General features: G+C 34.1%; 2 protein-coding genes and 1 pseudogene across 3 annotated transcripts; 2 read left to right on the top strand and 1 right to left on the bottom strand.

The window, feature by feature from the left end:
• The first annotated feature begins 1,050 nt into the window (after positions 1-1,050).
• Positions 1,051-5,812, top strand: LOC143530413 (glutamate receptor 3.6-like). Its single transcript, XM_077025959.1, has 7 exons — positions 1,051-1,172; positions 1,889-2,197; positions 2,283-3,595; positions 3,767-4,044; positions 4,123-4,154; positions 4,268-4,674; positions 5,302-5,812. Exons 2-7 carry the CDS (start codon positions 1,900-1,902, stop codon positions 5,761-5,763), a joined length of 2,790 nt encoding a protein of 929 aa, XP_076882074.1. The 5' UTR covers positions 1,051-1,172; positions 1,889-1,899; the 3' UTR covers positions 5,764-5,812.
• Positions 5,813-9,793: 3,981 nt separating this feature from the next.
• Positions 9,794-15,375, top strand: LOC143530414 (exosome complex exonuclease RRP44 homolog A-like; annotated as a pseudogene). The gene is made up of 23 exons (XR_013134847.1): positions 9,794-10,009; positions 10,084-10,221; positions 10,301-10,458; positions 10,654-10,709; positions 10,841-11,088; positions 11,194-11,412; positions 11,490-11,646; positions 11,721-11,961; positions 12,026-12,182; positions 12,273-12,341; positions 12,434-12,559; positions 12,644-12,696; positions 12,778-12,884; positions 13,005-13,059; positions 13,239-13,338; positions 13,436-13,547; positions 13,985-14,105; positions 14,222-14,281; positions 14,361-14,466; positions 14,561-14,656; positions 14,757-14,838; positions 14,935-15,000; positions 15,095-15,375. The product of XR_013134847.1 is annotated as an exosome complex exonuclease RRP44 homolog A-like (transcript).
• A 634-nt stretch (positions 15,376-16,009) lies between these two features.
• LOC143530415 (protein PIN-LIKES 7-like) lies at positions 16,010-18,317 on the bottom strand. Its single transcript, XM_077025960.1, has 8 exons — positions 17,886-18,317; positions 17,649-17,773; positions 17,417-17,538; positions 16,997-17,323; positions 16,805-16,905; positions 16,684-16,736; positions 16,427-16,612; positions 16,010-16,340 (listed from the first exon to the last, which is right to left on the bottom strand). Exons 1-8 carry the CDS (start codon positions 18,098-18,100, stop codon positions 16,216-16,218), a joined length of 1,254 nt encoding a protein of 417 aa, XP_076882075.1. The 5' UTR covers positions 18,101-18,317; the 3' UTR covers positions 16,010-16,215.
• Positions 18,318-24,685: the final 6,368 nt, after the last annotated feature.

Genomic DNA, 24,685 nt, shown 5'->3' on the forward strand with positions numbered 1-24,685 from the left:
CCCGGGTATGGGTCCTGGATCTAATGAGTCCACAAGGTAGGATACGATAATTACAACCAAGATATGAGTACAACCTCCCAAAGTCCAGTGACCGGAACCTGCAAAACAGACACCGTGAGTCTCGTTACGGGAATGACAAGAGGGGGGTCTTCCCGTAACCACCCTCCGGCGTCAGAATAAGTACTGTTCTGTAGAAGATAAGCACTTAAGTAAATTGAGACAATACAGTAGGAGTGAGTGAATACCTCATGGTAACGAAGAGAGTATTTATAGCCGAAGAGTGTGGGAAGAGTGATTGGGCCAGCTGCCCTTAAGAAGATGCTCTCGTAACCACCTGGACACGTGTCCTCTTTTGATAGGTTCGGTTTATACGTTGCATGTGGATGTATAACCACCTGGACACGCGTCCTTTTGATATAGGTTGATGGGAAACACTGGCCATGTGCACGGTTATAACGGCCTTGCCAGGTGTCCTTTATTGATTGGTTGAGAGGTCACGTATTGCCCAAGAAAGCATCTTGGTAGATCTTCTGGAAGGTATTTGACTGTTGACAGATGTTACCAAGGTAATACCTCACAGTCATTAACGCGGAAGAAAGTTCCTTCTTGCGGATGACTCCTGAGGGTGCCAAGGTGCTTCCGCATGTTCTCCAAGGGTGTTTCTTCCTCAAATGCTTATGCGGATGGTTTATATGTCCCGCGGGTGACTTGTGGTAGGTTCACGGTTGACCCGCGGATGTTACTTAAGGGTATTTGGGTCTTTTCAGTACCCTACCTCTGTAATATACAAATAACCATTAAAAACAAAAAGAAAAGAAGTAAATGGAGTGGTTGGTCACTTGGTTGTCTAAAATAATTCCTTTCCCAAAAACTTTATTGTTGTAAATAAATAAAAAATTCAAATATAATATGAAGCTAATTAATCTTGATTATGAACACTAATAACGCATGTGATGTAAGAAGAAGCTAACAAACACACTCCCAACTGGATGCGTCAATGTCTAATCGAGGAGTTAACAGTGACAATTATCTATCTGCAGGCACAAAGTTGGAAACTTGTCTACACCATTCAAGAACCCCTGCTGTGACTATTGTTATTATCACTATCCATACATGAATGAAAACCATTTCTTTGGGTCCACTGTAAATGGCTGCTTAATCTGCTCTGCTCTGTAATCTCTCTCTCTCTCTCTCTCTCTCTCTCTCTCTCTCTGTATCTTTGTATATTTGCTAATTTGCACATATGATTTTATAAGATAAAGCTGTCATCTTTTACTCATTTAGGAGATTTTCTTGATGTCTCGTGGATTGAGCATTATTTTGTGATGTGGGTTTATGTTACTTTGATCGGTTACTTGCTCTTAAGGCTGTTTTGAAGTTGCCACAACCTGTTTGATGTTTTGCCTCAATGAGTTTTTAGATTTTTATTTTTATTTTTTCAGTTAAAAGTTTCATGCTAGTTGGTCTCCAGACATCAATTTGTTTAGTTCCCAATATATTGCTCAAACTTAACTGCTATCATCTATCTTGCCCAAAACTTTACTTCAATGTTATTAATATTATCACTGGCGAAGGTTGGGCGCGTTCCCGGGGGGGGGGGGGGGGGTTCTCAAAATGTATTAAAAATTCATAAATGAAGGAGGCCGGGCTCAAATTTTCGGACGGAAACGGGTAAATTTAGACTGTGTATACAATTTTTTTGGGCGAAAACGGGTAAATTTACACTGCCACGCAAAAAAACAGGGGGGGGGGGGGTTCTCACTAAGCTTCGCCAATGAATATTATCAAATCAAACCGTGCCTTTTACATATTATAATAGTGTACTATTTGGTGTTTGTTTAATTAGCAATACAGAAACTGAGATTCTTTTATGTTATTTGCATATCAGGGTGTGTGAGAATGGCCTTTTTTAAGAGAAAAATGGCTAATAGTTTGGTTTGGGCATTGGTTGTTTTGGTCGTTAATTTCAGTGGATGTTACACTGAAGGAGCTAATAATACCACTTCTTCTAAAAGACCGGATGTCGTATCTATCGCGTCTATCTTGACATTCGATTCCATCATTGGGAAGGTAACAAAAATCGCTTTAGAGGCTGCAACTGAAGATGTTAATTCGGATCCAACCGTTCTTAATGGAACCAAGCTGAAAATCGCTCTTCATGACTCAAATTACAGTGCATTTCAGAGCATGATGGCAGGTAAATCTTGTATAACTTTGCTATGAGTTATGAAATCTTGATTAAAATATTGTGGTTTTTGATCTGTTTATAATATTATTAACAGCTTTACAAGTCATGGAAACAGATGCAGTGGCCTTAATTGGCCCTCAAACCTCGGTTTTAGCTCACATGATTTCCCATGTGGCAAATGAACTTAAAACACCCTTATTATCTTTCACAGCCACTGATCCTACATTATCATCACTCCAATATCCATTTTTCGTTCGCACAACTCACAGTGATCTTTACCAAATGGCTGCCATTGCAGACATAGTCAGATTCTATGAATGGAGACAAGTTATTGCAATTTACATAGATGATGATCATGGGAGAAATGGGATAATCTCGTTAGGTGATCAATTAGCAGCTAGAGGATGTAGGATTTCCCATAAAGCACCTATTAAATCATTTGCCACAAAAACTGATATTAGTAATGTTTTGGTTCAAGTTGCTTTAATGGAGTCAAGAGTTATTGTCGTCCACACTTATGCTAATTGGGGATTAGATATACTTCAAGTGGCGAAAAATCTTGAAATGTTGGATAATGGGTATGTTTGGATTGCTACAAATTGGCTCTCTACGGTTATTGACATTAGTTCTCCACTTCCTTTTAACACGATGGATGTTATGCAAGGGTTTATTACATTGAAATCACACACAAAAGATTCAAAACTCAGAAGAAAGTTTGCTTCCGAGTGGCAAAACTTGACCACACTTGGATTAAGTACTTATTGTTTATATGCATATGATACCGTTTATCTGCTTGCTCGTGCACTTGATGCTTATTTTGATAAAGGTGGAAACATTTCATTCTCAAAAGATGCTAAGTTAAAAGGGTTAAAAGGAGAAATCTTGAATCTTGACTCTTTAAGTATCTTTGATGGAGGAAATTTATTGCTTCAAGACATCTTAAATGTGAAAATGAAAGGTTTAACGGGTGCTATTGAGTTCAACTCTGATAAAGATCTCGTCTTTCCTGCATTTGAAGTTCTTAATGTGATTGGTACCGGCGTTAGGAAAATCGGGTATTGGTCAAACGTTTCGGGTTTGTCAACTATGCCTCCAGAAACAGTCAACAAGAAGCCACCTCAGCAATTGCAGCCTGTGATTTGGCCTGGTCAAATAGTCAAAAAACCGCGTGGATGGGTTTTCCCTGAGAATGGAAAGCAGTTGGAAATTGGTGTTCCAAGAAGAGTCAGTTTTCAAGAATTTGTGGGACAATCAAAGAACAATGATGCTTTTAAAGGATACTGTATTGATGTTTTTACAGCTGCTGTAAACTTACTTCCATATGCTGTTCCTTATAAATTTCAATCTTACGGAGATGGTATCAAGAACCCTAGCAACACCAAACTTGTGAGCTCGATAAAGGATGGAGTGAGTTCTTTTTCTTCTTGTTGCTTATATTATTATTGAAACTATGTACCTTTTATTATTATAAATGTCCGTCACCTCTAAACTAAAAAAGATTCATAGTGTTGTAAGCCAACATGATTCTAGATAGACTTTCCTGTTAAGTGTTATTGAAATGTAACAAATTTAATGCAGGTTTATGATGCCGCGGTGGGAGATATTGCTATAACTACTAATCGGACACGATTAGCAGATTTTTCACAACCATTTATTGAATCTGGTCTGGTTGTAGTGGCGCCAGTTAGGCGGTCAAACTCTAGTACTTGGGCTTTTCTTAGACCGTTTTCTCCTTTAATGTGGTGTGTCTCGGGAGTCTTTTTCATAATTGTGGGAGCTGTTGTATGGATTCTAGAACATCGTATCAATGACGAGTTTCGTGGCCCCCCCAGAAAACAGATTGTTACTGTTCTATGGTAAGTGTCTTTTTGGCTTTGTTCTGACGATTGCATAAAAATTGTTGCATGTTGTTCTTGAATCACTTCTTTTTGCAGGTTTAGCTTTTCAACTTTGTTTTCCTCCCACAGTAAGAGTTCTTTCTTTATTTTCAGAAAGAAAAAAAAATTCTTTATTGATTTAATAATCATCATTTCCAAAATAGAACAAATTGTTGTATGATCTTGATCATGGTTTATGCAGGAGAGAACACGTTAAGCACTCTTGGTCGTATGGTTTTAATTTTATGGTTATTTGTGGTTTTGATAATAAACTCAAGCTACACTGCTAGTTTGACTTCAATCTTGACCGTTCAAAAACTATATTCGCCTATTAAAGGAATTGATAGTTTGATGGCAAGCAAGGAGCCCATTGGGTACCAAGAAAATTCATTTGTGCAAAATTATCTTATAGCTGAATATGGTATTCATGAATCTCGGTTAATTCCTCTTTCGTTGCCTCAAGACTTTGAAAAGGCTTTGAGAGATGGTCCCAAAAATGGCGGTGTTGCTGCAGTTGTCGATGAGCGTGCATATGTTGAACTCTTTCTTTCAACCCGTTGTGATTTCAGCATTGTTGGTCAAGAGTTTACTAAAAATGGATGGGGATTTGTAAGTATAATCTTTTCATTCATTAATTAAGTAATTTGCTTTCAGAAGAATTGCTCTTGCAAAAATACATTGGTTTTGTCAACTTTGACTTTTGTAGTCAAATACATTGGTTACACTTTCATTTGATGACACAAAGTTTATATATTTCATGATTAGCTAGTTCATGGTTCGTTATTTTGCTTTCGTGAAATTAACTATTACATACAAATATATTATGGTTGCGTTTATGAAGAGTCAACATTTGACTTCTGAAAAAGTCATCTGATTTTGCTTTCTTATGAGGTCTTCTAACTTTGACTTTCATGGTCAAACATTTTGACTACATTCTAAATCTTTCTTTGTTTGACCATAGGTCTTCTAGTCAAATCAGATTTCTAATCTCTACTTCTAACATTGATTTTTATGGTCAAATATGCGAGTTTAAACATCAATTTTTACACAAACATGTTACTTTTCATGATTAGTAACAGCAAAATGGTACTAAAAAGTATATTATATCTATGCCTACATCACATTAGATTCAAATCTAGGACCTTGGATGTTTTTACCAATCTACCTTCTCTTTCTACTTATAAAGATTTGACTTAAAAGTCAACCTTAATATTCTCCAATCTTATTTTGTGACAGGCCTTCCCACGGGACTCTCCTTTAGCAGCCGATATGTCAACTGCTATTCTAAAACTATCAGAAAGCGGTGAGCTACAAAGGATCCATGACAAATGGTTGATGAGAAGCGCGTGCAGCTCACAAGGAACAAAATTTGAAGTCGACCAGCTTGAATTAACAAGCTTTCGAGGCCTATTCATAATTTGTGGATTAGTTTGTTTTCTTGCGCTTATCATATACACTATACTAATTATACGACAATTTTACAAGCATTATCCAATGCTTTCTGAGACGAGCGGGAGAAGTGTCAGAGCGGGACCTCTTCAAACGTTTATTTCGTTTGTTGATGAAAAAGAAGAGACAATAAGAGCCCGGTCAAAGAGAAAATATTCAGAAGGGGATTCAAGCAGGACTTATGCGGATAATGCTTCAAGTCAGAATTCTAAATGCAGCAGGTTAGATTTGTCATTGAACAGCAAATGATTAAAATGTTGTAATATTTGATTCATACGGTAATGTAACTTTTCTTTTTTAAACCATAGCAAGGTAACCTAAGGTTACTACTGCATTTTGATTAATGCCAAGTTATAGAAATACGAACCCTAGAGAGATTAGTTTATATGTATAGAGGATTCACATTAAGTTGCATTAATAAGATCATATATGTTCAAGTTACTTAAGGTCTTTAATGCACGAGGGATTAACAATCAACTAACTCTCAGTTGTCAAGTCGTTAATCTCATTTCACTTGAACTTGAATTAATCATTACTTTCTTTATGAAGTTCTCTTTCAAAATCGTTCTCTAATGTGTGCTAATTAGATGCAAAAAGTAAAAGGTGTAAGGAAAACTATGGGTCAAGTGCATGAAAAGGCATATAACTTTGCATGTGGTGTTATTGTATTGTATCTATAAGACTTTAAAACTTGTCACATAGCAAACTTTAACTTACTTTTGATCAAAAAGGGAAAAGGAGTTTAAATCAAACACATTCTTATGGCATATTGTATCAAACTTATGGGCAAGTTGAATGTTCGTTGTTCAACTGAGAATAATTAGGAACAAAATGAATCACCCTTAATTTATATCCAATATTTTTTTTCGTATTCTCTCTATGAGTCATGACTTCATTTATCGTTTCATGATCATAACCTATAAAATTAATTTAATTTATAATTATTTAGTAGTTAACAATTGTGATTATGTCACATTATATCATATGTGGATTTTACACATTGTTCAAATTGATTAGTTGTATGTGTGCCTTTTCTATTGAGTCAGGTTATATTCTTTCCAAAGTGGTAGACCGTATCAACAAATGTTAGCCGATGTATAACACTTGAAAGTTAAAACTACGAGACTATGAATGACTGTATAAGTATGTTGAAGTCTATGTTAGCAATAAACACTTTTAAACATTTTATAATCCAAACTTATCATTAACTAAATAGCTCAAAGTACAAATTTATTCGTAACGGATATACCAACAAATGACATAAAAAGCACACTAAGTTATATTTATATACAAAAGACGTAACATATGACAACGTTGCCATCGACATATGATCTTAAAAGGGTCACACACTAATTTATGCGTTTGAAATAGATGTATTAGACCATCCGCACTGGCCTTTATGTTTGCTCACGTGAATGTGGCCCCAAAAAAGGTTCCATTAGGGCGTTTAGCCCGTGAGCGTAATGTCTGTCTCCAAGGACATGGATGGACCGAGCACGAATCTAGAATGTTGGGAGGGGGGAAAGGCCCCAATACGCTCGTCAAAATCAGTTTTCGAATTAAATTTAACCTAAGATGGCCGCATATGAGATTAAGATGTGCACAATTTTGTTACTTGGAGGGCCACAAATTTGCAATAAACATAGACTTTTTAATATGAGTTAATGGCCATTTTCGTCCCTGTGGTTTGCTACTTTCGCCACTTCAGTCCAAAATTTGTATTTTTGTCAATTTAGTCCTCATAGATTTAAATATTAGCCAATTACGTCCTATCCGTCTAACGGCATCCAGCTATGCCGTTAGTTTAAGGGTATTTTTGTCTTTCTCCTTTTTATTTTGAGTTATTGGTCATTTTCGTCCCTGTGGTTTGATACTTTTGCCAATTCAGTCCAAAGTTTGAATTTTTTTCAATTTAAGTCAGTTTTTTTCTATAACCCTAGAGAGCATTATCCAAGCCCAAAACAAGTCTGCATTTACTCTATCTACAACAATAATCACACCCCCTCCTCTCGTATTTAGTTTCTAGACGGTTCCTAAACTCTCCCCCATGGTAGAATTCAATGGTAAAGTGGTCAAAGCAATTCCGTGAAACCGAATTGTACGCAAAAACTAAAAATCGTTTCTTTGATGAATGCATAATATTTAGGGTTTAGAGATTAACATATCATAACGAAAATCTGGGTCGTAATCAACTATTATACATTAATCTACAAAATAATTTTTAGTTTTTTCTGTATAATTCGGTTTCAGGGAATTACCTTGGCCACTTTACCATTGAATTCCACCATGGAGAAGATTTTAGGAAATGTCTAGAAACTAAATATAAGGGGGGGTTATGATTACTGTTGTCAACAGAGTAAATGCATACCAGTATTTGAGGTTGCTCGATGGGTTTGGGCTTGAATTATGCTCTTCAGGGTTATAAACAAAAAACATAAAAAATAAAAAAAACTGAACATTAAATTGACAAATTTTCAAACTTTGGACTGAATTGGCAAAGATATCAAACCACAAGGACTAAAATGACCATTAACTCAAAATTAAAAGGAGAAAGACAAAAATACCCTTAAACTAACGGCATAGCTGGATGCCGTTAGACGGATGGAACGTAATTGGCTAATATTTAAAACTATGAGGACTAAATTGACAAAATTAAAAATTTTGGACTGAAGTGGCGAAAGTAGCAAACCATAGGGATGAAAATGGCCATTAACTCTTTTAATATTTGTAAAGTTTATTTCGCGTTTCAAGTTATAGTTACTGAATACAATATACTTCTATTACTCGAGTTTTAATTTGCCTGTTTAGGTTTTATAATTTTATTTTTGTTAGTTTCAATTTGTGATTTGTTTATTTGTATTAATTTGTTTGTTTACAAACAAAACAAACACTATTTTTATCGATCCATTATGACTCGATCCATTCCCCCACCAAAATTTTTTGTATCCGTAACTGGGACGATGATAGTTTATGACTAGAAATTTGAATATATATTTTTCTCTAAACCTCGTTACACATCGTACAATTTTGATTGTTTTATTATTTCAATTTTGTTAACACCTTAAATTCCCACACAAAGCCCTGATAATAAAAAATCTCACTTATGTCGTTTATCGATACACCCAAAATACAATTTCAACAGCTAATGTATATGCTTTTTTGTTTTGAACGGCAACTAATGTATATGATGATATGGAAAACATTGCTAATGCATAAGACTCGTTGTATCTATGGTTTGCTTAACTATTTAATGGTTATATAATTTGTGAGAAGGTTTGTAGGGTTCAAGAGAATACTAGTATTTCTGTTAAGGTTTACTAAATTCAAACGTGACATGGTTTTCTTTAATAGCGTGTGTATATAGGGGTGTTTAAAATTCCTTATTTTACTACCTTACTATAATATAATAAGTCACAATAATTATGATTTATTAACTAATCATTAACATAAGCTATCTCAAACACCCCCCTCTCCCACTAAATCATAATATACATTAAAGAAAGAGCACTATCAAGTAGTCAGACACTCAAAGTACAAACACCAAAACAAAAATTAATTAAAATTGAAACTATTCCATTGACTCCGATCGATAGAATGTGTAGTTGATCTCATTTTAACCTAAAAAAGGTCTAAAGTCTTTATGCCTTCAATCACTTTTTGTATACTTGCTTCAATGTTGTTAAAAGATCAAATCATTACGTGCTCTAAAAATACACCACACGAAATTCAACATACTACTTGATAAATCCTTTTTTTAACTTGACCACTTGAAATAAACTTGTGAAGAAACAAGAGTTCTTTAACCGAGAAAACGAAAATACGCTAGTACTTTATCATTAACCAATGATCGTTCATACCACATTTGCCAAGCCACATTCACTAAACAAATGCTCGAGAACTTCTTCACAACCCCCCATAAATCAAACAAATAATCAATCAAATCCGCACCTTCCTTTTATGCGACGCTACTCAAGTCAGGATTCTTTCATTTCCAACCCTCTAGATAAATACGTTTAACTTTTAACGAAACCCAATTATTCCTACCCATATACAAACATAAAATAAAAAATTGACTAAATTCATAATATGTTGATTAACCCTAAATTTCAATGTGGTGTAGGGATAGAAAATATAAGTTTTTCAATAAAGACCCAAATTCAATCCCCACTTACCTCACTTTAGTGGGTACGGCTAAGTTGGATCCGCTGTAACCTTTAACCATTACGATGAAGAAAAAGAAGGAAAAACCCTAAATTGGACCTAAAATATTATCGTCGTGTAAAATAACAACACAAATCAACAAAGCCAGAGGATTTGAATTAACCTCAACAAGAAGCTGAAATAAACAATCAAAACCCACCAAAAACCGCCACCAATTGAAGCTGAAACCATCAATTCTTCTTCATCTTGAATACCCAGATCGTAATTATCATCAAAAACCATGTTACAAAGCAAGTCATTCGTCCGGAAAACCAAACAGGGCAAACTTGTTAAAGTAAGTTATAAAAAAACCCTAGTAGTTGTTGTGTGTGCATAAATTAAATAAATGAATATACTTTATGAACACAGGTGGTTAGAGAACATTATCTTAGAGATGATATATACTGTGGAGCTTTGTTTTGTCAAGTCTGTGACAAGAAAGACGCTCGCTTTACTTCACCTGAATCCACTATTCTTGTTCTTGACACTAATGTTGTTCTCAACCAGGTTCAATTCTTCACCTTTTGTTTTATAGCTTGTTTTTCTGGTTGCTCATTGTAAAGTTTTTATCTTTATTGTGTTTTAGATTGATTTATTGGAGAATCCAGCAATTGATGATGTGGTGGTGCTTTCTGTGGTCTTGGATGAGGTTAAGAACAAGAACGTTGCGGTTTATAACCGACTCAGGGCCTTATGCAGCAATACTTTGAGGAGATTCTTTGTTTTTTCTAATGAACATCACAAGTAAGCTGTCTAATTCTTCTTACATTATGTTTCCATGTATTGGAACACATATTATTAAGGGGTCCAGTTTACAACTCGATATATTGTACTCTTTTATTGAATGGATTGCGATTTGATCCTTTATCCTCCTACGTTGAACAATCATATGAAAATGCTGTTTAATTCTCAATGTACCGCATGTTTATGTTAATGAAGGGATACGTATGTGAAGGCTATGGCAGGCGAGAGTCCAAATGATCGCAATGACAGAGGTTAGTAATTACTTATGTATTTATGTTTCTATTATAAGTTAATAAAATCTTGTCAAGTGAGATTCAAAGATCAAATTCAGAAACCAAAATTTTATTTTTCTTTTAGAGTTAACGCTATGATTCCTTTTCAGCTATTAGAGTTGCAGCCCAGTGGTACCAGAACCATCTTGGTGGTGCCACAAGAATCTTAATGGTCACAAATGACAGGGAAAATAAGAGAAAGGCCATTGAAGACGGAATATCTGCAGATACAGTGGAGTCATATGTGAAATCACTTGGTCAACCGGAACTTCTTGACCTGCTTGTTCAACCTAACTCTGCCGAGGATATGGAAATCGAAGATTTGAGACCTTCAAAAAAGAAAGCTATATATACTGAGGTATTATTGTATTAATGTTTAAAGTTACAAGTATGCCATTGGTGGTTGTATTGTATGATTTGTATCTACTTCGACCACATTTTGAAGTATTGTTTTTTGGTTCAGCATAAGCCCATGTCAGAGATTACATCTGGAATGAGATGTGGAATATACCATCAAGGAAAGCTTCGAGTTAACCGTTATAATCCGTTTGAAGCATATGTCGGAAGTGAGAGTATTGGTGATGAAATATGAATAGAGCTTTTGATGGAGATGTAGTTGCTGTTGAACTTTTGCCTCAAGATCAATGGCACAATGAATCATCTCTTCACATAGCCGAGGAAGGTATTTAACTTCAGAATAATAGAGTTAATATCATTATCCATTTGTTAAATTTTTTATATTTTTAAATTGTGTTTCAGATGCTGAAGAAGATGATGGGGTCCACCTAGCACCGAACAGTGCTGACGATGCTCCCAGAGTAGCCAACTTAGCACAAGGATCTTCTGAGAATGTGAACAGTTCACCTTCTCGTCCTGCTGGGCGTGTTGTTGGCATTATAAAGAGGAACTGGCATGCGTAAGTTGTATTAATTAATAAATATAATTCCTGTTACATTTGATTTGGTTTTTACCTGACAACATGTTTTACAGTTATTGTGGATCTTTGGAGCCGATGCCTATGCCAGCTGGCAATGCTGGTATTGCTCATGCTCTATTTGTCTCCAAGGATCGGAGATTCCCTAAGATACGAATCCAAACTCGCCAGCTCGGGAATCTTCTTGACAAAAGAATTATTGTTGCGGTTGATTCTTGGGATTGTCAATCTAGATACCCTTCCGGTCATTACGTTCGCACGATAGGAGTTATCGGAGACAGAGAAACTGAAACAGAGGTAAATTATATTTATTATGTTTCCACTTATTAAATACTCATTTGATTTTATATTTTTGGTGCAGGTTGTGCTAATAGAAAATGATATAGATGCAAGACCGTTTTCTTCACAAGTGTTGGCGTGTCTTCCACCTTTACCATGGTCCGTGTCCTCGGAAGATTTGTCAAATCCTATTAGACAGGACTTGCGTCATTTACGCATATTTAGTGTGGACCCACCAGGTAATAAAAAATATGACATTTTTATTTTAAATTAATCTATGGCTAAATTTTATAGTGTTACATAAGAAATAAGCTTTCTGGTTGGTACAGGGTGCAAGGATATTGATGATGCACTGCACTGTACTTCACTTCCCAACGGGAACTATGAAGTTGGAGTTCGTATCCTTGAATCATTTTTTTATTTATGGAATTTTCAGACAATGATGATTACTAGTGAGTTTATGTGTGTCCCCTTTACTTGGGTTGATAAGATATTGCTGATGTCACAAATTTTGTTCACCCCGGGACACCCCTCGATAGTGAGGCCACACAAAGAGGAACTTCTACCTATCTTGTTGAACGCCGTATCGACATGCTTCCTAAACCTCTTACAGAAGGTATCCAATAAACGCACCGTGAATTTTTAAGATAATATTAGAATCATTAGTTTCTTGGCTTGTTTGCTAAAATATATTTTGCAGATATATGTTCTCTTCGGGCTGATGTGGAGAGGCTTGCCTTTTCTGTTATTTGGGTATGATTAAATTTGTTTTTGTGTGCATGCAACAGAACTACCGGTATGAACCAAGTTGACATTGCTTTTAAATATTTATAGGAAATGACTCCCGAAGCACATGTTATATCCACCAGATATACGAAGAGTGTGATAAAGTCATGTGCTGCTTTGTCTTATGTTGAAGCTCAAGCAAGGATGGATGACAGGTGCATGAAAAGCTGATTAGATAATACTGTTAATACTTTATTTGTTGTATTACATAGTTCATTATTTTTTTATATATTTTTTTCAACTAATGACGTAACTTTTTTTTTTCTTACTTTCAGTCGCCTGATGGATCCAGCAACTGTGGATTTGCGGAATATGAATGCTTTAGCAAAGGTGTGTAACTGATGTTATCTTTTTAATTTTCATCATCAAATATGAGCTTTTGTCTCTCCTGGTCAGGGGTTTATATCAAGTTAAAAATAGCAAGTTAATGTTCTAGTTATCACAGCAAGTTAATGAGATAATAATTAGAATAAATTTTGAACACTACTGTTGGTGCATCTGGCTTGTAGGTAATGAGGCAAAGACGTGTAGACAGAGGGGCCATAACTCTTGCTTCTGCAGAAGTCAAGTTCCAAATTGACACTGAGACTCATGATCCCCTTGATGTTGGTATGTTTCTCTTTTGTTGTAAATCTGTAATGGTTATATTTATACCAAGTTAAAAAAAGGTTGTTATATCCCTTTTTTTATGTATTGGTTTGTGTAGGCATGTATCAAATCAGAGAAGCAAACCAAATGGTTGAAGAGTTTATGCTTGCTGCTAACGTTTCAGTTGCCGAACAAATCCTTAAGAAGTTCCCTCAGTGCTCACTATTGAGGTTAGTTGCTACTTTATGTCGGTTACCACCATAGTTGTCAATAGCGGTGATAGCGGACACTATAGTGCGCCACGTAGCGATGCGATCCTAAATATCGGTCATTTAGCGTGATTATAGCAGTATTTAGGGTTTATTTTTTTTTAATATAAAAAATTGTAGAAACCTATTTTTTAGGCTTGTTTATCGACTAAACAACTGTGCCTTCCACAAGTTCCACCGTAAAAGCTTATTTTGTGAATATAAACTCTAATTTTTGCTCAAAAATTTTCTACTCCTTTATTGCTAAATATGAAATAGCGGTCACTATTTACCGTTATTCGCTACGTAGCATATAGGTGATCCGTCGCTGTTTACCGCCATTCGCTATTGACAACTATGGTTACCACATGATTCATATGCTGGTTCTGTCTTTTTAAGTTTTAAAAATGTATTTACAGGCGGCATCCTAGTCCAACCAAAGAAATGCTTGAACCTTTGTTACGCACTGCTGCTGCTATTGGTCTAGATTTAGATGTGTCATCATCTAAAGCACTTGCTGACTCACTTGACCGTGCTGTGGTTAGTTTTGTCTTCCAAACTTTTAACACCAAATGCATCAAATTCAATTGTCAAATCATTACAAAAGTTGTTTACAGTTTTTTAGTAATTATAATTTCGTGTATGAAATGTTTCAGGGTAATGATCCATACTTCAATAAGTTAATCCGTATTCTAGCAACAAGATGTATGACACAGGTTGGTATACTTAATTGCTTTATCTTTATTTTCTTTATATATCTGGGATTTTCTTTTCATTTGTAAATGTTTATTTCAGGCTGTTTACTTCTGTAGTGGTGATCTTAGCCCTCCAGAGTTTCACCATTATGGTCTTGCTGCACCTCTTTATACTCATTTCACTTCACCAATTAGAAGATATGCAGGTAACTGAAATTTAGGGGCCCACACGCACACAAACTCACACATGGGTGGATTGTGTTATTCTATCTGAGATCTAACTACTTTAAATGGTTGCAGATGTGATAGTACACAGGTTGCTTGCGGCTTCTTTAGACATATACAAGCTTCCACCTATATTCCAGGACAGACCACAACTCACTAGCATTGCCGACAGTAAGACGCCTAAATATGCACAACACACTAGCATTGCTGACGCCTGACGGTTGGTTTTTAGATTTCTATTTTAAATTGTTTCGTTTGATGTTTTTTCCAGATCTAAATTACCGGCATAGGAATGCTCAGATGGCAAGTCGCTCCTCCATCGAGCTCCATACTATTATATTTTTCAGAAAAAGGTATTCAACATAGAACCCTTGTAAAATTTTAATAGACCAGTCTTTGAATAAAAATCTTTGATTATCATTTTCTTTCTTTCTCTAATTGTCTTGCAGGCCTACCGATACTGAAGCCAGAATAGTGAAAATAAGAGCGAATGGATTTATTGTTTTCGTACCAAAGTATGACTTTTGACTTTTAGGATACTTAGCATTATTATTGACATACTTTGACTTTTGAGGTCAACTTAACTTATTCCTTATCCACATATTGTAGGTATGGTATTGAAGGCCCGGTGCACTTGACAATGAGAGGTGCCAAAGGAGGGGGAGAATGGGTGGTGGATGAGCAGAAACAGGTGATTAAAAAGATTGACGGGTCAGTTTCATATGGCATTTTGCAGCCTGTAAAGATTCATATGGAGGTTGTTGAACCCCAACCCAACCGCCCTAAACTACAGCTCACTCTCATTTAAATTGTAAGATTGTCAACTGGTATTTATGTTAGATGAATTTTAAAGACTGGTTTATTCTTTTTATTATATACGATCTTTTTCAGATTGTGTGTTTTTTGTGCTTTTTAAACTTAGTTATTTTCCGTGTGAAATGTATAATTGAGCTGATCCTACATCTCTATCGTGTACCAAAATTATTATTTTAGACATCAGCGTCATTTATATTATGATTTTTGGTTTGTCATGTATGACACTTGATTAGCAGCCCGTGGTTTTTTATATTGCTGTCATCAAGTATAAACCGTAAAGAAACTGTTCTATATGGTTTGAAAATTCTTAAACCGACCACCAAATCAAATCAGTTTGAAACATTGAAACTTCGAATCCACTGTTTCAAACTGAACCATGAACAGTCTGGCTAATAATAATGCACAACTTTGTGATTGTTTTCTCATGTTTTGTTGGTGACTTATTCTACGCTTATTTTTGTCTTGTTAAAGATACTATTTAAGGTAAGTCCAAACTAAGTCTCACTGTCTTTAGAGTCCTAGTCTTTCATCATGCATCCGATGAATCAAATCTAATAAATAATCACATGTGCATGCTTGGCAAAGCTAGTAATTTTGTATTTATTTGTGAGGTGATCTGTGAAGCTGCAAGACAAAAACATGGTTGATGCATGTTACTCCTAATGATACATCATACATTATAGCCGTAACCATGTTACGTTACATCTATCAGAAAGTAACAATATATTGATATAAAATCAATTGAATAAAAACAGACTACTAGTACAAAATTACAAGTAAGATGAATGATGCGTGCCACGCGTTTGTAATAATAAATAAATCATGAGAATGATTATACACATGCTTGTATGACTTATGTTGCCAGCGCGTTTGTAAACTCTTGATTTTCTACCTGAGTTTAAACAAATTACGGATCATGTCAAGATCCACATGAACACTGTTGACCATCCGGTCAGTGCAAATGCTGCAGCTATGTAACTCCACATCGTAAGAACCGAACACTCCTCTTGTCCCACATTGAACAGTTGCGTCATAGTACCTGATCAATCAGCATATATGATATTGTTAACCATTTATATTTGCGTTACCAACTTAATTACACCGAATTTTTGAAGATATGCTTACTGATATTCATGGCAGGGGGCACGGTATATTGAATCAATAGTACAAAACTAAACAGGGGATCGGCTGGAAGTATTCCTAGATTTGTAGCTGTTTTAACCACGAGAATTCCAACCATGGGAAGAACGATGTACCGAACACAAATCATTGTGATTATGATTACCGGTTTGATGCTTGCCCTGCGCAAACCTGTACAAAAATCGATTAAAATACATGATTTCCAACAAGACATGTAACGCCACGTTTTTATCATTATTTACCTTGTACAAGGTTGCCTCCTAGTATAAGAGTAATACATGGTATGGTCCCATCCCTGAATAACAATGTAAATGTTAGTTAAGATTGAACACTTGAATCTTGAAGTTAAACACACATATGTACCCGAGCAATGCGACGGAATCTTGTATAACTCGTAACGGAGCATCATCTCCTATCACAAGGTTTTTCAGCCATGGTGTTGCCCCAAAAATCAATCCTACAATCTGAACACAAATCATAGGACCCAATTATCATGATTATTATCATCATATGTTGCAAGCTTATATCATGACATGACTGCTTTTTAAAACTTACAGATCCAAGGGTTGGTGGGGCCATAATTTCCTCCAACACACTGTGGACTATATCTTTTAGTTTCCTTGAGAAAGATCTATCTTCCTTCTCATCTTTGCTCAACAATCCTTCATGTAAAGTGTTCACGGGTTCGATTTGTGTGTCGTCATCACTAGTCGAGTATGATAAAGGGACAACAACATCGATATATTCTTGACTTTTCCCATTCTCATCCGAGTCTTTGTTAGGCTCTTGTGTTGAATCCTCGATTTCTTTCATCGCGGTGTACCTTAAACTCGAGCTTTTTAATAACTGGAAAGTGTATGTCCAAATGTAGAAACTGCCCAACTGTTGAATCATAATCATGAATAATCAGAATCCAATAAAAGTGAAAATAAATAACCAATTATGAACTTAATTAATAATAACAAATGAGCTTACAGCCATGGAGAAAGATGCATAAGAGAGTCCCTTAGACTTGCAAATACTATGTTCACCAAAAGGACTACCACCTTGGGTGCATACTGCTGGGACAATTATCAAAAGAATATTTCCCAAATTTCCTATCAACATAATAACATTTAACAACTTAATAATTTCCGGTTACTAGAAGTCTAGAACAAAACACGTTTTATTCGACTTTTAAAAATCGTGACATGTCAGTATATAGTACCAGTGGAGCACATAGCTATGAGTAATCCCCCCAAATGTGGTTTTGGTCTAATTATTTTTGTTGCTATCCATCCTAATATCCCTCCACATAGAAATGTTATTCCAATATTTATTGGCATAAACCACCTACAAGATTAGTTAATCATGTTATCAACAATATAGGTTTTTAATATGTAGTGCATAAGTGCATTCAGCATGCATGCAAATTTTCAATATAAAATAAGCTCTTATAACTTACCATGAGATAATGTCTTCAAGTGTAACAGTCTTTGCAAGACTAGCAAAAATCAGCGAAGGAGTAAACGTGACAAACACAATCTTATTAAGCGATTTGCGGGTGTCACTAGTGAGAATATTGAAGTATTGAGTTGCCATAAGAGCTCCGATCGCGGTGAGTAACAACACCTCCAATATGGGCATGGAGGCCACCTCAAACAACGACCAAAATCCCATGATTAACTTTAATTCTTTTAATTAGTTGGTTCTATTAATTTGAACCTTTTTTTCTTTATATATAGCAGATTGAAGAATGATCCTGGAAAGTGTTGGATGGAAGCAAAGTTGAATTCAAACTATTTGAAGGAAACAATATTGAATTGGATTAAATAGATGTGTGATAATATAAGGAACGAGTACACAAGTTGCCTTTGGATTCCAGCCTTTTTATTACTAGAAAATTAAATTAATAGAGATAAGAGGAGTCAGCATGGCATCCCTTTTGGACTAATTTTAAACTCCTGTCATCCATGATACTAGGATTAATATTACTTTCTTTCTTTGGATTATTTGGTTTACTATTTATAAAAATTAAGGGTAACATCCGATGTAAATGAAATTAATCTATTAAATATTAAATATAAATGTTAAATAACTAGAATAATTGTTATCACTCTATACTTTTGAACTACAAGAATTACACTAAAAAAAATAATGTAGAGATATAATAATTAGCTTGGTTCAAAAAATGTATTACCTTAATAATAATAATAATAATAATAATAATAATAATAATAATAATAATAATAATAATAATAATAATTAGTCTAGTATTACCATAAAATCTTTAGTTACTCATTCACTTCTCACTTAGTATCTTTGTCTTTAATCTTAACACTAAAAAATTATGGCCATATTTATGTAAAAAGCCTAAACTTTTAATTAGTTTCTTTTATTTTATTAATAACAAAAGATCACAAGCCTATGATTTTAAAACATCTATACTTATGTAGTTATTTTATAATATAAACTTTTATATTTAATAGTTTTGTAATTGAACGATTCAAAAAAATAGTAACACATGTTTGGCTGGAAACAAGTTGGGCGGTTGAGGATAGATATGATGAGTTTATTATAAGAAAAAAAAAAGGAAGTTTATGATAATTTTGTAAATCAGACTAGCTAGTTTAATATATAAATATATTTAAAAGAACCACCACTCGGTAAATAAACTTTTTATACACCACTAATTAAACACAAGTTTACTCAATTTATAAGTAATTAGTATTTTCCTTAAAAGAAAATAATTAGTGTCAGCGACCAAATCTTTAAACACTCAAGCGTTCTGGGTTCGATTCTCGAAAAGCAAAGAAAATTTGCAATTTTTAATTGACATGCCAACCGTAGAATGAATACCGTGCTTGAAGATAGAGATACACAAACCAGTTTAATACTCAAAACCGGCTTGGGTTGAAATCGGTTATGTTTGATTAACAAAAGTCAAAACCAGTTTATGATCGGTTCAATTCGGGTTTTTGCCCGGTTTTGATTCGGGTAACCGGTATGGAACCAGTTTGATGGAGAAAATTACAAACCGGTTCCAAACCGACGGTTTCAATCGATTCCAAACTGTTTTCTACATAATCGGTTTCAAACCGGTTCGGTTTTGGTTTGATTTTCGGGTTAGTTGGGTTAACCAGTTTATTTGCCAACCTCTAGTTGAAGATACGTGAATGTTTAATTCGGTTACCATTAAAGAAGCAATCAATGCTACAATGCATTACCATATACCTGCCAAATAGACATAATTTTCTAGGTACGTTTGTTGCGTGTGAATTAATGCCAACTACCGTAAAATTAAACATATCAGAATTTATAAATTTTATATTTTTTTTTTGAAAATTGACTTTCATTAAAATTTATAAATTTTATATAAACACCAATTATCACTAAAAGTTATACAATTACCGATATCCAAATATAAAAATAAAACCACCATGACTTAATCCCAAGCTGGTTTAAACCTTTAGGGAGTTAAATTTTAATGTGGTGTTGTTTTGTTAAATCTTTTAATTTTCTTAGATAGAGAGGAATATAAAGGATGGACATCAAAAGCAAGCAATTGACTATATCATAGGGGCGTTTAATATAATTGATGATTGATTTTAATTATTAGGTTTTCAAACCCGACCACAACCAAAATTATTAAAAGCAATTGGTTCCTGTTACTATCTTTAGAATCGACTAATTTGGAAAGACAGAGTAATAATGCATTTATTTTCCGTACCACATGTTTAATAGTAATAATTCTACGAAGAGAGCAAAATGAAATACCATAAAAATAGTTTACTCAAATGAAACACCATAGTTCTACAAAGAGAGAAAAATGAAATACCATAAGTAAAGGGAAGAAGGCGGAGGAGTGTAACGCCCCGATCTTGCTGATTCATGCATTGGTGCATATAGTGGAGAAACCTGGACGAAAATGTCAAGGGGGCGGACGGAAATACGTATAAAAAAATTCATAAACAGAGGAGGCCAGACTATTTATAAACAGAGGAGGCCAGACTATTTTTGGATGAAAACATATAAACTCACACTATTTATAAAATATTTCGGATGAAAACTAGTAAATTACTATTGAACAGAAAAACAAAGGGAGTCGGGAACCCTGACCCTAAAGAAGTTTCGCCTATGGGTGTATAGTTGGCCGTTGGGAGTGTATTTTGTAAATAACGAAACATTGCTTTTATTACTTTGTGATCAAAATACATCGGAAGGAAATCTTGAGGGGTCTTTATAAAAACTTTGGAACTAATTCCTTGCTTAAAATTGTTAAAACCCTACAATCGCACCAATGTTAATGATAGGCAGCACTCATATTGATTGGTTTCATGGCTAACAACCTTAGTTCATGATCTAATTATAAGCGGTTTGGATATTGCGTGTTGAGTCGTCATTCGATAAGTAGTACATGTGTATGGTTATGATCATGTTATATCTGTATGCGATTTTATTATCGGGTATTGATCTTGTGTTGGTGTCCGTGCTCCTTCGGTTTCTAGAATATTGAATACTTGAACACATACGTTTAGGTGAGTTCTAGACGCCCTCTTTTAAATGATTTTAATCCGTTTTAATTCTAATATATATAGATTTGTTTAACGAATGGTCACACGTACATTCTTCTTTTTAAAGCAACTTACAAGTATATGTATATTTTCATGATTCTTACACGTGAGCATGCATGTTTAATAAACCGGATTTTAAGATGATGAACATGTATGATAAGGGTTTATTAACAATTGTATATGTTTCATGGATTTTTATATGATTTTTACGTACGCATAATGTTATGTTTGATGTTAATGATTTTTAACAGCCGTACACAGTTGGATCAACTAGAAGAAGTCCCTTCACAAGGTGTTAAAAGAAGTCATCGATCTAACAACAACTTTTCCCCACATGGTTTTGCAACTTGAAAATTGGTTGGTTAGTAACCAGGTTATACAACGGTTTATGATACTCTCCCTCTATTTTTTAATTTCTAAAGTTTTCTTAATGGATTTGATACCACTGGAAATTAGGTAATTGATTAATGATATTCTAATAGGTTTCTCTGCTTTAGCTGAATACTTTAGGCTTATAATATGGCATTAACTATATATCACAACTGCCTTTTTAAAGGCATTACATAAAAAAGTGAAAAATGCTTCGACACGCCACTTCCACACTTCTATGTAGTTTAAAATCACACCCACTGAAAGGTGGTTCAAACACCTATAAATGTGAATCTAGTAGCTGAAAAACTCTCATAAGTTCAAGACAAACAATTTAGTGACTAGACGATCAATAATTTGTCTTTAACTTGTTTACGTTTGTCTTAATTTTCCTTCTTTGCTTTCAATGTTGAAGTGTTTTTTACATGTCTTGTGGTTTCACAATTTCATGTTTATTTTATGAGTATCACCTTACAATTGAGCGCTATATATAATCTTCTTACTATATATAACGTACCGATACACATGTGACATATTCAATTTGTTATGTTGAGGTTGTTGTAGCGGGCATTGCTTTTTATGTTTAATATTCTGTTGCTACTTTGATTTTTGCTGATCTTGATGTTTTTAACATTATTTCTGGATAATGGGATTTCTTTTATATAACTTACCAATTTTCCTTACCTTAACTTTGGTTTACTTTATTTGATTTTGAATTTAAATGAACAAAATATATTCTCAATGTGTTCTATGTTGTAAAACAACGACCTATTAGCAAGATCCATACACATATAGAGATGATAAAGATAAAGAAGATTGATTCTTATTGATGTCTATAACCAAATACAAGATGCCTTTATATAAGAACTTATACATTAATAAAGGATAATAAATAGTTGGTGGTTATGCATGTGGAGAGTCACTCTAATAATAATGGTTCATAACACTCCCCCCTGACTATCCACATAATGGAATACGCTTGGTAATGTTGTCTCATTAAAAACCTTGCTAGGAAAACCCGTTGGGACAAAACCATAGCTAAGGGAAAAAGAGTGCAACGCGTATAATACTCCCCCTCATTTATACATCCTTTAAATGATGGGTTTTAACCTTCACGAAAGTTTGACTAAATCTTTTGTAGTTAATGATTCACCGCTTGATCTTGTCGTGCAAAGTTTCTAATTTCGAGCAACGTTGTACTATCTTCATGGATGACTTGTAGTTCCTCTTCTTGTAAATAAGTGACATGAAATCTACGAATTTGTTATATTATATTCCCTGCATCGATACAACTAACCAAACCTTTTTTACGGGTTAGTAAAATATAAACTTATATATTTCATACCCTGCATTTATCAAAATATTATGTTTAACTCATTTCGATGTTCATCACTAAAACAAATTATATCTTGTCAATAAATATAAATATAATATACATAGTTGTGTATAACTAGCAAGAATTATTGTATCAATTATGATAAAATATGGTGTACTTCTTGACTAAGAATTTTTATTGATAATAAGGATTATTTGTTCTATTTAAGATGAACATTATCCGTATTAAAATGTTTCAACATCTTCTAGATGAAATTTGATTGATATAAAAATATCATTACTCAAGTGCTCAACCCGTATACCATCTCTTTACGAGATACAATGCAATCATCACATGATATTGTTGATTTAATATTAAAATATTCAACACATGAATCCATTACATCATATTGATACCTCTTTTCAACAAGATATCACCGAGTTGATATTATCATTTCTTACTCGGTTTTTGTAGTTCACATATAGAACTTTTCATTTCATATAATAAATTTCTAGAAATTTTAGTTTAAATGCTTCATGCACGTCTAATATGTCATGGACTTCCTTTCTTGTTGACTAATCATGTATACAACATACTAGTTAAGAGATTTTACAATCTGTCATGGACTTCTTTCCATTTTGACCAATCATGTATACAAATTTACTCTTTAAGAGTTTGGCACATAAACTGTATCTGTTAGCACATTCATTTCTATGTCATATTTAAATATGTCATCAAGAATTATTTTAATTTCATTCCATATTGTACAATTCTTGTACATAGTTTATTCGATATCATCATATGCTTATTAATGCATAGGAATTACATTCTTAAGATGCTTATTTTTAACCAATAAATCGTGTTAGGAAACTCACCAGGAGTTCCATATATATTCCATTCATCAATGTATACAAAAATAATATGTACTCGGAGCAATCATATCGTTCTTAAGAACTTATTTTATATGATTTGATAATTCAAATCCTTCATAGATTTTCTTGTAAATCTCAGTATCAACTGAATAACAATATTTATTGAACGCATATCAATTCTCTTTTTGTATTACCAGACTGTTTAGTTATCGGAAAGTCATTGCTTCCAACACTGGAGAATGTGTCTCCTCATAATTAATCATGGGTCTTTGCAAAAATTCTTATGCCATCAATTTTGCAAATCACTTGATAAATATTCATAACTAATATACAATACCCGTTTGTTTCTAACACATTTTACAACTTTAATTGTACGGACTGTTGGTCCAACATACTTTCCGTTATTTATAGAATTCAATTCTGCCATGTTTGCGTCTTTCCACTTTAGCCAATTATTTTTATATCTCATTTATCGGCAGAACGTAGTTCTTGATCCTCAACGTTTTCATTATTTCAAGCGCTATACAAAATTATCAACGACGTCGATTTTTTTCGATTCAATACCTATCTAGACATGGTATAGTTTTATTGAAATCTCTTTTATTTTCAGGTACCTGGGGTTCTTCTGGAACCATCATGTCTATCGTCTCTTAAAGAGAATCTTTCATTATACCTCGACTTGACCATTTTCATTACTTGCTCCATTTTCGAGGAATTTTATTCTTTGAACCGAATAATCTATCACGCTTCAGGCGTTTCATAGAATCATCACCAATGTATGGTTGTACTTTCAATAACATTAATGGGAGCACTAGCGGTTGTTATATGTGACTTAGCTAGTCACTATATTTAGGTCAGTGAATGCATCTGGTAGTTAATTCGCTAATTCTTGTAAATGAATTATCTTTTTAACTTCTTGTTTGCACTTTTTAACTTGAGGATCAATATAATGATAATTCATTACAACTTTTTAATTTTCCAACTGCTTCTTATTTCCCCCTCATGTAGGAAATATTATTTTGTTTAAGTAAAATCAATATTGAGTCGTAAACGAATCCCACGTTGATGACTCTAAATACATAATTATCAATAATTTTCCATATCCAACATATATTCCCAACCTTCCTTGATGTCT

This window comes from Bidens hawaiensis, unplaced genomic scaffold, assembly GCF_021521415.1.
Source record: "Bidens hawaiensis isolate Kalapana, Puna unplaced genomic scaffold, B.hawaiensis_p1.1 tig00008945_1, whole genome shotgun sequence".
Lineage (NCBI taxonomy): Eukaryota > Viridiplantae > Streptophyta > Magnoliopsida > Asterales > Asteraceae > Bidens > Bidens hawaiensis.

Bases quoted from the DNA above. Each gene is read 5' to 3' on its own strand.
- LOC143530415 (XM_077025960.1), bottom strand. From the start codon at position 18,100: ATGGGATTTTGGTCGTTGTTTGAGGTGGCCTCCATGCCCATATTGGAG. The intron at 16,906-16,996 runs GTAAGTTTTAAA...ATTTGTGTTCAG, and splicing joins CCCCACCAACCCTTGGATCT to ATTGTAGGATTGATTTTTGG. The intron at 16,341-16,426 runs GTAAGCATATCT...CTGATTGATCAG, and splicing joins GCCCCCTGCCATGAATATCA to GTACTATGACGCAACTGTTC.
- LOC143530413 (XM_077025959.1), top strand. From the start codon at position 1,900: ATGGCCTTTTTTAAGAGAAAAATGGCTAATAGTTTGGTTTGGGCATTG. The intron at 4,045-4,122 runs GTAAGTGTCTTT...TTCTTTTTGCAG, and splicing joins CAGATTGTTACTGTTCTATG to GTTTAGCTTTTCAACTTTGT. The intron at 4,155-4,267 runs GTAAGAGTTCTT...TGGTTTATGCAG, and splicing joins AACTTTGTTTTCCTCCCACA to GAGAGAACACGTTAAGCACT.